This window comes from Equus asinus, chromosome 28 (assembly GCF_041296235.1).
Source record: "Equus asinus isolate D_3611 breed Donkey chromosome 28, EquAss-T2T_v2, whole genome shotgun sequence".
Classification (NCBI taxonomy): domain Eukaryota; kingdom Metazoa; phylum Chordata; class Mammalia; order Perissodactyla; family Equidae; genus Equus; species Equus asinus.
This window is the reverse complement of record NC_091817.1, coordinates 32,543,817-32,558,222: the sequence shown is the minus strand read 5'-3', so window position 1 is coordinate 32,558,222 and position 14,406 is coordinate 32,543,817. Positions and strand designations below refer to the sequence as shown.

Sequence of the window (14,406 nt, the reverse complement as noted above, 5' to 3'; positions counted from 1 at the left end):
CCTGTGGATGTGTCAGATGGACACTGTCTTGCTGCACCTGCATGAGGGCCAGGCCAGTACTGCCCAGAAGGCGAGGCAACCAGCTAGACCTCTGGTCCCTGGTCCTGGGGAGGGAGAAACGATGGCTGAAATTAACCAGTCCAGAGTGGTCAAAAAAGCATTCAGGTGACTGGTTTTTGTAATTTTCCTCCAATGATACCAATTTTGCCTTCATCACTGACAACCCTGGCCACACTCGGGGAAGCATTATAATATGAGCCCAACCTTTTGGGGTGCTGAAATCAGAGAAACTATTGACAGTCAGACCTTCTTAATGGCTGATACCAACTTCACCTGCTTAGCCATGATGTGACCACTTTTGTACATTCCCCTCATATTTAAGCTGCTTTAAAACATTCTTTACAAAGAAAAAGAAAATGTCCTATAAGGGCAAAGGAATGACCCAGGTTTTTTGATTCCTTAAAATAATTTTAGGGCTCAAAGTTTTTATTTTAACATTGTAGGTAAAAAAGATTTATCTAATTTCCCATTAGTCTGATATTTCTGTAATCAAGGGCATTATTACAACACCTTTTACCATAAACACACTAGTACCCAATTACTATTAGGCCTCTGACCTAATATTGATTGGAAAGGTGAAGTCAGCATCTGCGGCTAGAAGGTGGAAGACCAGTGGCAGGAATCATACATTTTTGACCCTCTGGTTATTCTCTTCGCTCCCTGGTAGCCACCCCTAGCCACAGCCCTGTGAGATGCCTTTGGGCAGAACTGAGCCCAAGAGCATCAGGTTCCCAACAACTGGCCTTGCCCTGCCCCTGCACCCACCCAGATGAGAGGACCCCGCCCACACACAGCCAGAGTGGGCAACTGGCCAGCACGTCAGAGATAAGACCAGCCTTTCCTTCCAGCTCACACTGCCTTTTGCCAGGAAATATGGTCGCTGCGTGGACCTGCTCATCCAGAGGGGCCTGTCTAGATCTGTCTCTTACTCTATCCTGGGAAAGTACTTACAAGATGGCTAGGGTGCCCAGCGACGCTGCCCCCACATACCCTCAACTGCCAAAGTTCATTTTAACTGGGGATGTCCCCAGAACACATGTGCCCATCCAAGGGTGCATATCAGTCTATTTTTTATTATAAACAAATAAAGAGTAAATCACGAGCCAAGGGCCTGGACTCCCTCTCTGAGATGCCAAAGACCTAACAACCATTGACATAATTTTAGACAACTGTAATTGAAAGCTATTCAAAAAGCATTGAGTAAATATAACCAAACTGACCCAGGAAAGAAGGGGCTGGGCCTGGGGAGCTAGAGCAGGCAAGAATAAGGGTCCAATAAGGGTGGGCCTCTCCCTAAGTTTGGGGAACTTGGCTTTGAAACCTGGGGGTAGGAAGCAGCTGCTGGGAAGTCACCTGTGTTTCTCCTCTGGGGTGGGGCAGCCCAGTTACTGCCAGAGCCACTTGGTGCCCCACCAGCCAAGAGCATGGAAACAAACACACACCATCTGCTTACCCTAATCCTAACCCAAAACTGGGGTAAGGAGCTGGAGAGGGGGACGGGAGAAGGGGACACAGGGCCAGGAGCCCAGGATCAGGGTGCTCATTCAGGCTCTGCAGCCAGGGCCTCTGGAGAGGCCCCTCCTGGTCTGCCAATGGGCACAGACCTCAGAAAGGGGAGTCAATAGGGCTGTGCATGTGGGCTGGAGGTGGCCCAAGTACCAGCCATGCCCTCGTCACAGCAGATCCTGAGAGGAAGTGATGTTCCTTGGATCTAGAGACTGCTGGATCCACTGTCCACCTTCAAGCCTGGGCTCAGACCTATGGTGCCAAGTTGGGCATGAGTGTTTATTTCCCCAGCTTGGGGTCCAGGTGGGGTCTCTGGGGAATGGCTCTGGCCCAAGGCCCCCACCTAAAGGAAAGGCAGCCATAGGCCCAGGCTGGGCTGAGGAGGGGCTGGCAGGTATACGGCAAAATGGCACTCACATAAGACAAGTCTTCCAGGCCCCTGCCCAGGGCCTGCCCTGACACACAGCTGCTGTCAGAGCCACTGGAGCCACTGGCTGATGGGCACTGGGACGAGACCTCTGAGTCCTCAGGAGCTAGGGAGGGAGACTGAGTGAGCTGTCAGCAGGGCAGGCCCAGAACTCAAGCTCTGCCCTCCCAGCTCTGGCTAAGCCCAGACCTACTCAAAGATGGCTGGCTGCTCAGTTCTGCTTCAGCCTCCAGTGCTGCTTCCTCTGGGAAGCTGGTGGGATACAGGGGCCAGCGGAGGCCCAGAAGAGCTGGGTCTCTGTACAGGTGCAGATTGAGGGACCCCAGTACAGAGCAAGAGGCAGGGTCTCCAGGAAGGGAGCTTGAGGCTCCCAGGTAGGGGCTGTCATAGTCAAACGGGGCCACAGCAATGGAGGCCCGAGAGCGAACTGCAGAAAGAGAGAGGGTCAGGTTGAGACAGGTCAGAGCCCACCTGGGCCAATGTCCTGAGGGGAGTGCAGGCCAGAGCTGACAGAGGTCCATGTTGCCTCCTGCAGCTCTCCTCACCCCCGACCCCTGTAGCCTGCCTGCTACCTCGGCACTTCAGGACGTAGTTGATGGTGCGGTCGCTGATAGCTTCCTTGCTGGGGGCGATGTCTCGGAAGGCCTTGCTCCCCACACCCATGGACACCATCTCAGCCATGCGTACCTCTGGAGTGGAGAGAGAGCATAGATGGGGTCCCTCTGGACATCAGCCTGACCCTCGGGCCTCTATCTATCCCTCCTGTACACCCACCACCCAGCAGATTAACTCTCCTGCGCACTGAGCCTTTGTGGTGCCAGGCTCTCTCTTTGCAACAATCCCGTGGGCAGGTGTCATAATTCCCCTTTTAAAGATGAGACCTCTGACAGTCAAAGAAGTTAACACTGTGTCCACAGTCAGATATAGTGACAACAGGACTGCCTGACTTTGAAGTTCTTTCCTCTTCACTGGCTGCTGCCAATCCTTGTCCCTGCTCCCAAGCATTTCCAGGTCTCTAGGCCCCCTCTGGGACAATCTAAGCTCTCCAGGGAGGAGAGTGTGGGTTGAAGTAGGGGGCAGGGACCCACCCTTGTTGTGGACGGCCTGCCTCCAGAGCAGGCGAGAGATGTCAGCTGTCCAGGCCTGCTTGGTGGCCAGGCTGGCAGCTTGCAGCACAAAGGTGTCTCTGGCCTTGCGACGGCGGAACCAGATCTCAAAGCGCAGGTTGCTATCCCCACAGCATTCAGTGAGGCCAAGGTCTGCCATCTGTGTTGTTGGGAGAAGGGCTTGGTGAGGCACTGGGGGAGCAGGATGCACAGGGCAGGGTCAGGTGGGCCTACCTTGAAGGAGCGTTTGTAGGCAAATGTGTCAATGCCTGTAGGTCCTCGGCGAGGCTTGCTGAAGAGCAGCAGCTCTTCAAAGAGGAAAACGCGGCGCAGGGACTTGTGGCGCCCAGTACGCACTGTGAACTCATCCTGTCGCACCAGTTGCCCCTGTTCCTTGAGGTTAACCTGCCAATTTGGGGCCCGGTGGGTGCCCAGCCTCGTCTGCCCCCTCCCTTCACACCCATTACAACAGCCCACCATAGCCTGAGATGACTTACATCACAGCCCTGGATGGCATCCATCGCTAGCAGGTCATTGCCATGTCGCAGCTGGAAGCGCACGAGGCTCTGGGCAGCCCGCAGGGCACTCAGCTCCTGTGTGGGCCCCCCACAGGCCCGCACCAGCTCCTGCAGCAGCAATGCATACTTGCTCATGCGCTGGATGGGCTTCAGCAGGTAGGAGGCCAAGTCCATTTGGTCCCCCAGTGCTTGCTGCTTGTCCTACCAGGTAGTGGGGAGACCATCAGGCGGCTTCAAGGTACTCCCTCCATCCCCACCTCCCCTTACAGACTCAGGCTCACCTACCTTGAAGAAGGTGTGACCATAGCTAGTCATCAGGGCATCAGAGCGAGGTTTATTCTTGCTGTAGAGAGCATACATCCCAAACTGCACCCTCTGCAAAGACACATGGCTCAGCTGGGGTGCCAAAGGGCCAGCTCCCAAAGTTTGCCCCTGCCTCCTAGGGCCAGACCACTCTCAGCTTGAGAAGACCAAAAGGTCAACAGACAGTTCCTAGGGAGGCCTCCCCCTGCAGATCCAATTTACCCTGTTTTGAATGAGGGGTGATCTGGCAAGAACAGCACTGTGCAGAGTGGGGCTTGCCCACAGGCCCTCTGGGGATGAAGTCCTGCATCTGGCTCTGCTCCTCCCACAGCTCTGAGAGCATCCCTCTGGTCTCACCTCACCTCACCTCAAACTGCTCCTTCTCTTGCTCACCATACTCAGCTACATTGACCTGACTCTTCCTTGACCACTGGGCCTCTTTCCTGCCCCAGGGCTTTGCACTGCATCTGGATGGAATGCTCTGAGACTCTAGCCCCTCCCTCTGGCCTCAGCTCAAATGTCAGCTCCTCAAAGAGGCCTTGCTAACTGCTCTTGCTAAAGGGGGTACCCCTGCTCCCCACCCCCGTGGCTAACTCACAATCATCCGTCCATCCCGACTATGTTTCTCCTAGCCCCAACTAGAATCTGGAGTTACTTTTTTCACTTTTATGTCTCCTCTACTAAACTAGGAGCACCCTGAGGGGCAGGGACCTTGTAGGTCTCACTTACAGCTGTACCAAGCACAGGGCCTGGCACCAAGCCTGTGCAAAATAGTTCTTTGTTGAGTGTGGCAAAACTCACACTTGTTCAGCTGGGGGCCATGTGGCCTGTGGGGCTTACGTGGCGCAGGAAGGCATAGGCTACCCTGGGTGGGTGCCGTGTGCAGGCTTCCAGCTCACGCAGGAAGAAGTGGCAGTGGAAGTCCCGCAGCTTCTCCAGGTTGCCAAAGAGGTGGGCATGCTGGCCACGGAGGCCCTGGGGCACATCAGGGCGATCCAGCTCAGGGAAGTAGTTCTCTATGGTGTAGTCAAGGGCACGGACATATTCCCGCTCTGTCGCCACCATCTCTGCCAGCACCAGCTGGAGCCTACCAGGTAGTGAAGTCAGGACCAAAGACATCTGCTCTGCCCTGACACTGCCCTCCCTGCCCTGCCCACTGCCTGCACCTGTTGGGGCTCCTGGGGTCAGAGCTGCCTGGTGGAGGCATGGTAGTGGGGGATGACCGGGGCTGGGCACCATCTCCAGCCTCTGGTCCATGGCAGGCAGCCACAATGGCCGCATGGTGGCAGTGGTGGGCAGGCTCTCTGAGACTCTGCCCCAGATTCCGATCAAGGCTGTATGCCTTCCTCAGGGGAGGTACAGAAGGGACCTGGCTGACAGACAGGCTAGCTGTGCTGCCCGTTGGTGGTGGCTTCAGTGCAGCCTCTAGCTTCCGGTCCAGGGCCAGCCAGGTGTCCTGGCACCGTGCCCAGGCCCAGCGGCATTCCTGGCGGATGCCTTCAGACCCCAGCCCTGTGGCCAGAGCCCACATCTTTCGGAAGTGGGCAGGAGGCAAGTCAGGGTGCTTGGTCCAATGCAACTGCAGCCGTTCCAGCACGACTCCCGGGCGCTCCTGCTCCAGCTCTGCCAACACTCGCTGCCCCTCCTCAGCCCATGTCGAGGCCTGCAACACCAAGGCCACACAGGCACTGAAAGAGAATCCCACCGAGACCGCCAAGCCTTCTCCTCTGCCCACTCTCCATCCCCACAGGATGTTGGCCCCAGGCCACATCCCTAGTGGTTAGATTTGGGGGTCAGACTGAAGACAAGGAGAGAAATGCAGCAGAACATCCAGGAAGAGCTCAGGCTGTGGTGGAGCTGGGCAGCCATCCTCTGGCCCCACTGACCACCTGGAGCCAGGGATGCGACCCCTCACCAACCTGCTTGAAGAACTGCAATAGCTTCTCGGCATCTGCCAGCTGCTGCCGCCGCTGGGCCAAAGCCCTAGAAAATTCAGTCAGCTGGGTTTGCAGGGCCAGAAAGTGGGCTCCAGGGGGGCCCAGTTCAGCTGCCTCCCAGCCAGCCAATGGCTGCAGAAACTTCTCCCCTCGCCTGACCTGCTCCTGGAGACAGAGACTAGGCTCAGCCGGCCCCAAGCCTGGTGGTCAAGCCCCCAAGCCCAGGTCTTTTCCATGGACATCTACACGTCAAGTGTCTCCTATGATTAAAGACCTTCCCTCCCACTCACTCCCTTCTCTCTCTGCGCCCCTCTCCACAGCCAAACTTCCTGGAGGAACTCTCTGTCCTCACTATCGCCACTTTTTCACCTCATCAGCTCACTCCAACCCCACTTCTGCCCCCCATCCCCTGCACTTCTCAGGCCTCTTCTGACTACTGCTCAGTAACATCCGTTCGTCTGCCAGCTGCCCTGCCCCATCCCCACTCTCCTGATTTTCCTGGTCTTGCTCTGGTGGTTCCTCCTTTTGCTCCCTGTCCCTCACCTAGGCCGTTAAATGCTGGGACTCCTGAGGACACTCCACTCTCTCTCCCCAGGCAATCTTGTGTCACCACACTTCAAACGTTGCCCACACACCTACATCTCCCAAGTGACCCTCTGTAGCCAGATCTCCCCTCTGAGCTCCAGACCCAAACCCCAAGGGTCTTTCTCTCATTTCCTCACGGTCATCTGCAAAGCACAAAGACTGGATACATGAAAGCCCTTCCCCAAGAAAGTCCTTGTCTCCTGGTCCCTCTCTCAGGGAACAGCACCCATTCATCCTTATAACCTCTCTCTCTTCTCCCCTCTCTTATGTATCCACCATCAAATCAATTTCTCAACTCCATCTCCTCTGCCACCATCCTGGTCAGAGCAAGTATCATTCCCATCGAGACCATTACCACTGCCCCTTCAATGGACTCTCCACATCCATCTTCCAAGTCACTGTCTTCCCACACATTAGGGTTATCTTCCTAGAACACTGATCTGATTATGTGACTTTCCTGCTTAAATTTTATACTGCTACAGGGCCCAGCAATCTGGCTACTGACCACTTTTTCACCCTTGTTTTACCTCACCTCACCCCACTCTCCCTCCCTCTTATGCTCTGCATTTCAACCTCACTGTCCTTCTTATGCTTCCTCAGGCAAGTAATGCTCCTTCTTACCACAGGATCTTTGCACATGCTATTTGCTCCCTGAGCCTCGAATATCTCTTATCCCCAATTCTCTTCTGCCTGGCTAACCCCCACCTATGCTTCAGCTCTCAACTCAAAGTCACTATCTTGGGGCCAGCCTGGTGGTACAGTGGTTAAGTGCACACGTTCCACTTTGGCAGCCCAGGGTTTACTGGTTCGGATCCCGGGTATGGATATGGCACCGCTCATCAAGCCATGCTGTGGCAGGCATCCCACGTATAAAGTAGAGGAAGATGGGCATGGATGTTAGCTCAGGGCCAGTCTTCCTCAGCAAAAAAAAAAAAAAAAAAAAAAGAGGAGGATTGGCAGATGTTAGCTCAGGGCTGAGCTTCCTCAAAAGAAAAAAAAAAAAGTCACTATCTCAAGAAAGCTTGCCCAACATCCCTCTGGGACAGGTCTTTAATAGACACCCAGGTAGAAACACCTATATTGCTTTTCTTCAGAGTTTTTGCCTTAGTTTACAAACACACATATATTACTTTGAATCTTTGACTACAACTGTTCTTTTCTGCTGGACTGTAAATTCCAAGAGAGCAAAAGATAGATTTGCCTTCACTCACCCTGCATTTCTAGTCCCTGGCAAAGTGCCCCAATGCCTACGGAATAAAGAAGTGACCAAACCCACCTGAGCAACCCGGTCCAGCTCCCGAAAAGGGCCTTGAGCCTGGAGCAGCATGTCCAGTGAGGGCTCCCTTGGCTTCTCAAGTGCTGGCCAGCCCACCTGCTGTAGCCAGACTTCAATCTGGAGGGACACAAGCAGGGAAAGGAGAGCTGCTGTGGAGAAGGGGTCATGCTTGAGATTAGGGGTGGGGCCCATCTGGGCAGACAGTTCCCACCTGGTGCAACCCTCCCTCCTGAGCCTCCAGCGTCTGGACCAACTCCAGTGCCTGTACTCGGCGGTTACTCTGCAGGGTCAGTTGGTGCAGCAGTCCATCCACGCGGCCATACAGCTCATCAACCTTGTCCACCGCTGGCCTAGTGCAGGGTACATGGTCTTAGGGGCCCTGCCAGTTGCCTTTCTCCACTCCACCCTGTCCTGGGACCACAATCCTGGCTGGTTCTGAGCCAGCCAGCTGAGCTCTTAGCATGGGAAATAGCAGGCTAGGACAAGATCTGGGAGCTGGACTTGCAACTACCTGTAGTCTGGGCTCAGGGTCACCTCTGGGACCTCCTGCTTCAGCCACGCCAGCTCAAATCCCCCCTGGCACTGTAGCCATGCCAGCTGTGGCGAGTCTAGCACATGCTGCATCAGGACTCGTGCCTGCTGTAGCAGCCGACCGACTTCCTGTGATCAAGGGCAACAGGCAGTGGAGGTGGGCATGGGAGAAAAGGAGTGAGACAGGAAGCATTTGGGGAGGTGTTGGGAGAGGACACTCACCCCAGACTCCATGGGCTGAGGCACAGCCTTCATGCTCTCAATGGCCTCCTGGAGCAGGGCACAAACCACTTGGCAGCTCTGCAGTAGGGCTTCCAGACGCTGCAAGTAGGGTCAGGCATGACCAGAGCAGTGCACAGTGTTGGTCCCAGGTATCCTGGATTCCAAGCCACTGCAGCCAGCTTTGCACTGCCAAGCCAGCCCAGGAGAGGCTCCTCTGCTGGCCAGGTACCCACCCTACGCCCCACCTAGTGCACTGACCATCCGGAAGTCCAGCCAGGCCTGGTGGCAGTAAGGCAGGCCTCCTCCCAGTGAAGTGGGCAGTCCCGTGGTAGAGATGTGGGTCAGCAGGCTCTGATGAGAAGGCAGCTGCTCTAGCTGCAGGAAAAGAAGATGTCATGACCCAGGCCTGGTGGGGACGTGCCCCACTTCCACCCCTGGCCAATATGGCTCAGTACCTGCAGTCCTGAAGGCACTTCCTCAGGCATCTTTCCCACTAGGAGCACCTGGTGCACGGACCCTGGGGCTGCTTCCTGCAAGAAATCTGAGCTCAGCCCTGTCCCCAACCCCACACAAAAGGAATGGGGGAAGGGGTTTACAACCCTATACTCACTTGCAGTTGGTTGAGCCCCCAGAAGAGGGAAGAGCTCGGGGGACAAATTTGGGCATCCACTAGCACAGTCAGTCCCAGGGCCTGTACTTCGGGCCTAAAGGGGCAGGCTTTGGTTCAGTATCTAATTCCCAGGCCCTGCCATCTCCTGGCTCACACCTGTCCCCCAACCTCCTGCCCCCAACCTGGGGATGCTTCGCAGGTAGAGCAGGAGGCGGACGAGTTCATGGCTGCTGCACCTGGGGTGAAGCCAGGCTGGGCTATGGGCACACAGAACCAGCGCTGCCCGACCTTCTACATCCCGAGTCCCTGTGGGGAGAGGGCCGTGAACAACCCCCCAGTCAAGTCACCCCGCCTCCACCACCTCTAGTCTCTCCTGCTACCTGGCAGGGCAGCCATGCCACTGGCCAGCAGCTCCCAGGCGAGGTCTTGGGCCAGAAGGTAGTCAGTGGGCTTAGAAAGGCCGGATCCACTGGGGTCTTGGGAAGGGAAATGGCTTGGGTCTGCATTGGGCCACCTATGCAGAGACCCCTCCTCGGACCTTGACTTCAGCCTGAGCAGGGTCAGAGCCCTCCCCAAGTCTTGGCACCCACCTCCAGGCACCCCCCACTCCCTTCCAAGACTTCCCAGCCCAGTCTCCCTTACCTGGCTCCAGCAGCTCTGATGATGTCTCAGACAGAGAGTCCCCAAGGTCCACAGGGTCGCCTTCCAAACCCCTTGGGCCTAAGCCAACTGGCATTACTCTGCCTGTAACTGGGTCCCCTGCCAACCCTCCCCCTTGGCTGGCACTCTTGCCCTGTGCCAGGCTGAGTTGGGAGGACATCGGGCATAGAAGGGTCTCCACTCCAGAGGAGGCTGGTTCCTCTGACTTGACTGAGGAACCTCCTAACGTGCTCTTCTGGCCATCCCCCGACCCACTGGCAGCCATCTGTCCTGGGGGTGACTGCAGTTCCCCAGGCAGGGGGCTACCCTGTAGCCCTTCACCCTGGGCTGCCCCTGCTGGTGGTCTTGGAGGATTGGGGTCCTTAACCTGCATCTGGGGAGCAGGTTCCTCTTCATCCCAGGCATCCCTGAAACTGCATACAGCAAACCTCCAATCGGTAGCATGACCTTGGGAGTCTGGGGACTCACCCCCATCCTCGGAGTATCCTTCCATCACCCTCTCCTTAAGGTTGGGCCGGCTCAGGGCAAGTGGGAGAGGGGCGGGGGCCTCAGTGTGAACTGAGGCCTCAGCTCTTCCAGAAAATGGGCTGAAGACGGTCGGGTAGGACTCGGCGGGCAATGCAGGCAGGACACACTAAGCTATAGGAGGTGCCAGTCTTGGTGCCCGGGCACAGGAGGCGCAGATGCTGCCGCAGTTCAGGCCTGAGCAGAGAGGAGAACAGCAAGGGTCTCTCCTCTGCCTAGGCCGCCCCGACCCGCGCTCCTATGGGCCTCTGCCGGGTGGGCCCCACGCCAGGACCACACTCACCGCCACGCTTTGCGGGCCTACGCTGGTGGGAGCCTCACGGTGGGGACATGCCGCTGCCTCATGCTCGCGCTCAGGCCTACCCAGCCGGGCCTCGGGTTGGCCCCGAGGACTCGCGCACCCCGCTTCACCCGCCCGCCCCACTAACGTCCCCAGGGCGCGCTGCGGCGATCCGCGAGGCCGGCGACGCCACGCACGCGGAGCCCTCGAACGCAGCGCACCGCCGCCCCGACGGCGGACACAGAGCGCCGCTCGGCGTCCAAGGGCGCCGCCTCCTGGCCGCGTGGGAGGGAAGGCAGGGCGGCAGAGGACGCGGCGCTGTGCCGCCCCCTGGGGGCCGGAGGACGGAGCCACAGCCCCCCCGGCCAGCCCCGACGGCAGCCGCCCTGCGCCTAGAGGCGCGGGTCCTCGCAGCGCCCCCTGTCCGCCGCCGCCTCCTCCCCGCGGGTCGGAACGGCTCGACTCCACCCCCTTCCCCCCCCACACCCCGCGGGCCCCGCTGACTTTGACTCGGCTCCTCAGTCCGCCGGTAGGGGCAGCAACCAACGGCCGGTCCGCCGTGCCCACTCCCCCAGCCTGCCGAAGGGCGCCAGAAGCGATGGCCCGCTAGGGAAGGCGCTGTGGGTGCGCGAGGGTGAGTAAGGCCGTGGGTCCTCCCGGGGGCTGGGGGAAGGGGCTTGCCAGGGCTTCTGCTCTTGAATGCACGCAGTACCGGGGGGGGGGGGGGGGGGGGGAAGCCCTGCCCTGCCCTGCCCTGCCCAGCCCAGCCCAGCCTCCCTCAGCAAAACAAAGAACACTCGTTCCTCTCAGCCAGGAGAAGAAAAATGTGAGCCCAGGGGCCCAGGAGGCCCCTAAAAAGAGAGACTCCCTAAGCCCGGCCCAGCGGCTTGGGACTGCTGGAAGCCGGTAGGGGTATCTTCATGGACGATGGGAGGGAGGGCCCCTCTATTGCAGTCCCCATCTTCCTTCCAGTCCCCAGGGCCAGGCACCAAGAGACAAGTTGTTGGATCCCATTTTGGGATGGGGGCGCTGCTGACTGGGCTGGAGGGAAGGAGGGAGCAGGGAGGCCTCGGGGGTGGGAGCTGACCCAGGCCTGCCAGAATCTGCCCCTCCACCAGTGCCAGAACCTCCACTCCCTTGCGTTCCTGGCACTTGTTTCACTTACAGTATGGGAGAAGCCCCTCCACAGCCCCATACCACCTCCCCAGAAAGCTTAGCCAGGGAGGCTGGGTCTGATGTGGGGTTCCCGGAGCCTGAGAGACACTAATCCAGGCCTGCTCTTCCACTTACCTGTTGGGCGAGCTCTGGTCATTCAGTTCTCTTTGAGCCTCACCTTACTCACCTGTAAAAAAAAAAAAAAAAAAAAAAAAGTCATTCCTTTTTCCTGGGATTGCCATGAGGACAAGGGAAGACTTCATATGTCAAACGCCCACTTGCTGCCAGCACTTGGGCTGTGTTCGTGCCCTGCCCTTCATTTCACCCTCAGTCAGGGCATCCTGAACTGGTGAAAGGCTCTCGGATAGTTGGCTTGTGAGATCTCTCCCAGCTCTGAAGTGTGAGGTGGTCCCTTTGGGGTGTGTAGGCCTGACCTGACACTCCCCAAAATTCTTGGGAAGGTTGTAAAAAGGTAGGCTGTGTGGCCAGAAGAAGGCACTGTGCCCCACAACATGCTCAGGCCCTTGGTTCCTGGTGGGGAGGGGGCAGTGGGTGTAATGGCTTCCCTGGCTCTAAGGCAGGCACCTCCTTCATGAGCCCAGGGATGCGGCGGGAGGAGGGAACCTGAGCATCAGAAGTAGTTGTGGTGGGAACAGCAGCAATCCCCTCCTAATCCCAGTTGCCACGTCAGCACCCAGAGTGCAGACTCTCAGACCAGCTGCTGAGGAGCCTTCTTTATGAGCTGATCTGGAGAGGAGCTTTGGAGTTGTCCTGCTCCATCCCCAACCCCCAGCCAGCCCTCTCTTCCTACCCTCCTCTAGCTTCAGTGAGCATCAGAACCAACCTTGGCTCCCTCCCCTGCTGTCCCAGGGCCGCCCCACTGAGTCACTGCCTCCTGCCCCCTCCCTCTCCTTCTGCTGCCCACCCCCTCCCACCAGCCAGGCTCCCTCGGAGCCCTAAGAGCTGGGGGGACCTGCTGGCAGGCACACATACCCTCCAATGCCAGCAGCAAATGAGAGGCCTCAAGCCACAGGCCATAGCTGACCCCAGCATCCCTGGGCACAGGCAGGCAGACAGACTGAGGGGCAGGGCCAGGCCTTGGTTTATTCACTCCACATAGAATGTGCATTGTAAGCTTCATGAAAACAGAGACTGTGTGTTGTCCACTTATGTACTCCCAGCACCCAGCACAGGGCCTGGCACAGAATAAATGCTTAGGGATGCCTGAGACTGTTCACACTACCCTTGCCTCCTGAGGCTCCCCATCCCTGAGCCAGATGTAAACCAGAGTGACAAATGGAGACAGATTCAGAGGCTCAGTCTGAAAGGGACACAAAAAAAGCAGAGATCTGCAGGATACACAGCCCCAGGATGGCAAAGATACAGATTGAAATGGGGACAGACTGAGACCTAGTGGGGAACACTGGAGGCTGGGCCTGGAGCCAGCCTGGGCCGCTGACCACAGCAGGCTCTATGGGCTGAGCTTGCAAAACTGAGCAGTGACTCATGGGGCCCATCTCTGTGGCTGTCCTGGCAGTAAAATCTACTCACAGCAGCCTTTTCCACTGAGATCATAAAATGGGGATGGGCCTCCCTCTCCCACCCCTTCCCCAGCCCTCCCCCAGTCTCCCGTTCTTTGCCAACATGAATCAATCAAAAACAAAATGGGGGCTCTGTACCGCAGTGGGCCTAATGATAAGAGACCCATAGTCATTGGCCTTATTCCACCTCAAACCTTGCATACCCTCTTTAGTACTGTCCCAGACAGTGAGGGTGATGAATCCCCCAAACCTTCCAGACCACTCTCAACTTTGGCCTAAATAAACTCCAGACACCTTAGTGTGGCATTTGAGGCCATCCAGAGGCATCACAGCCTTTCTGTTCAGCTCCCAAACTGGCCTAGAAAATTCATCTGATTACAAGTCTTGTCTCAGACTGTCTCCTCTGTCTGGAATGCCTATGCCCATCTTCCCAGGTCAAAATCCTTCCTCCTTCAAGGCCTGGATGCAGTTCAGGTGTCACTGAAGGCCGTTTCTGCCATCCTGCCCAGTCAAGTGGTGACCCATGGATGAGCTGTTGACTTGCTTGTTCTCCTGCATCCCAGGTGCCTGCCTCCCGCAGCTGTGCTCACCTGCTTTCTTTTCCAGTCTGCTCATCTCAGACCAACCCTATCTGCCTGGCAGTCCCACCCACTTCTTAGTTACCCAGCTCCAGTCCCATGAGCCCCTCTCCACCCCCTCCCCCACACCATCAGTTGCCTGTTTGTGTGGATTTGATTTCTACAACCTTTCAAATCTAGTAATTCTTGAAGGATGTGGTCTGTGGGCCACCTCCCTCTGGGGGAGCTGATTAAGATTACAGATTTCTGGGCCCACATAGACCTGAGTCAGAACCTTTTGGGTAGGCCCAGGTATCTACATGTTTGACAAGCTCCCCAGTGATTCTGACACTAAAATCTAAGAATGGCAGCCAGCCCTCTCCAAGACCAGCCCCTTCACATCCCTGGGCGGCTGGAGCAGCCTCCCAACAGGTCTTCCATCTCTAGCCTTTCCTTCTCCCAATCCGTCCTCCACCTGGGGTTTCTCACATCCTCCATGTGGCACCAGCTACAGTTGAGCTCCCTAAAGCACATCACTGCCCACTCTCCCCAGATCACAATTCTCTTGGGCTGGCTCTCTGCTGCACCCACAATTCACCAGGGTCAC

General features: G+C 57.1%; 2 protein-coding genes across 3 annotated transcripts in view; one reads left to right on the top strand and one right to left on the bottom strand.

The window, feature by feature from the left end:
* KCTD19 (potassium channel tetramerization domain containing 19) overlaps positions 1 to 1,022 on the top strand; it is a 33,652-nt gene extending 32,630 nt beyond the window's left edge. Inside the window, exon 16 of the mRNA XM_070500181.1 lies at positions 909 to 1,022. Within this exon, the coding sequence (XP_070356282.1) occupies positions 909 to 1,022 (114 nt within the window). The remainder of the gene's footprint in view (positions 1 to 908) is intronic.
* On the bottom strand, positions 449 to 10,332 carry PLEKHG4 (pleckstrin homology and RhoGEF domain containing G4). Of its 2 annotated transcripts, XM_070500178.1 has the most exons (22): positions 10,210 to 10,332; positions 9,724 to 9,801; positions 9,462 to 9,557; positions 9,264 to 9,387; positions 9,082 to 9,175; positions 8,927 to 9,001; positions 8,730 to 8,846; positions 8,472 to 8,570; positions 8,230 to 8,378; positions 7,930 to 8,068; positions 7,719 to 7,835; positions 5,840 to 6,022; positions 5,087 to 5,583; positions 4,761 to 5,007; positions 3,903 to 3,992; positions 3,597 to 3,818; positions 3,334 to 3,504; positions 3,082 to 3,259; positions 2,566 to 2,682; positions 2,187 to 2,420; positions 1,984 to 2,099; positions 449 to 1,818 (listed from the first exon to the last, which is right to left on the bottom strand). In XM_070500178.1, the coding sequence occupies exons 1-22, from the start codon at positions 10,232 to 10,234 to the stop codon at positions 1,813 to 1,815; spliced, it is 3,174 nt and encodes a 1,057-aa protein (XP_070356279.1). In that variant the 5' UTR covers positions 10,235 to 10,332; the 3' UTR covers positions 449 to 1,812. The 2 variants fall into 2 exon arrangements, with proteins under 2 accessions (XP_070356279.1, XP_070356278.1); XM_070500177.1 differs by having other exon boundaries at positions 9,724 to 10,237.
* Between the last annotated feature and the right edge of the window lie 4,074 nt (positions 10,333 to 14,406).

Bases quoted from the DNA above. Each gene is read 5' to 3' on its own strand.
- PLEKHG4 (XM_070500177.1), bottom strand. From the start codon at position 10,234: ATGGAAGGATACTCCGAGGATGGGGGTGAGTCCCCAGACTCCCAAGGT. The intron at 9,558-9,723 runs GTAAGGGAGACT...TCCCTTCCCAAG, and splicing joins ATCAGAGCTGCTGGAGCCAG to ACCCCAGTGGATCCGGCCTT. The intron at 2,683-3,081 runs GTGGGTCCCTGC...TCTCCACTCCAG, and splicing joins GCAGGCCGTCCACAACAAGG to AGGTACGCATGGCTGAGATG.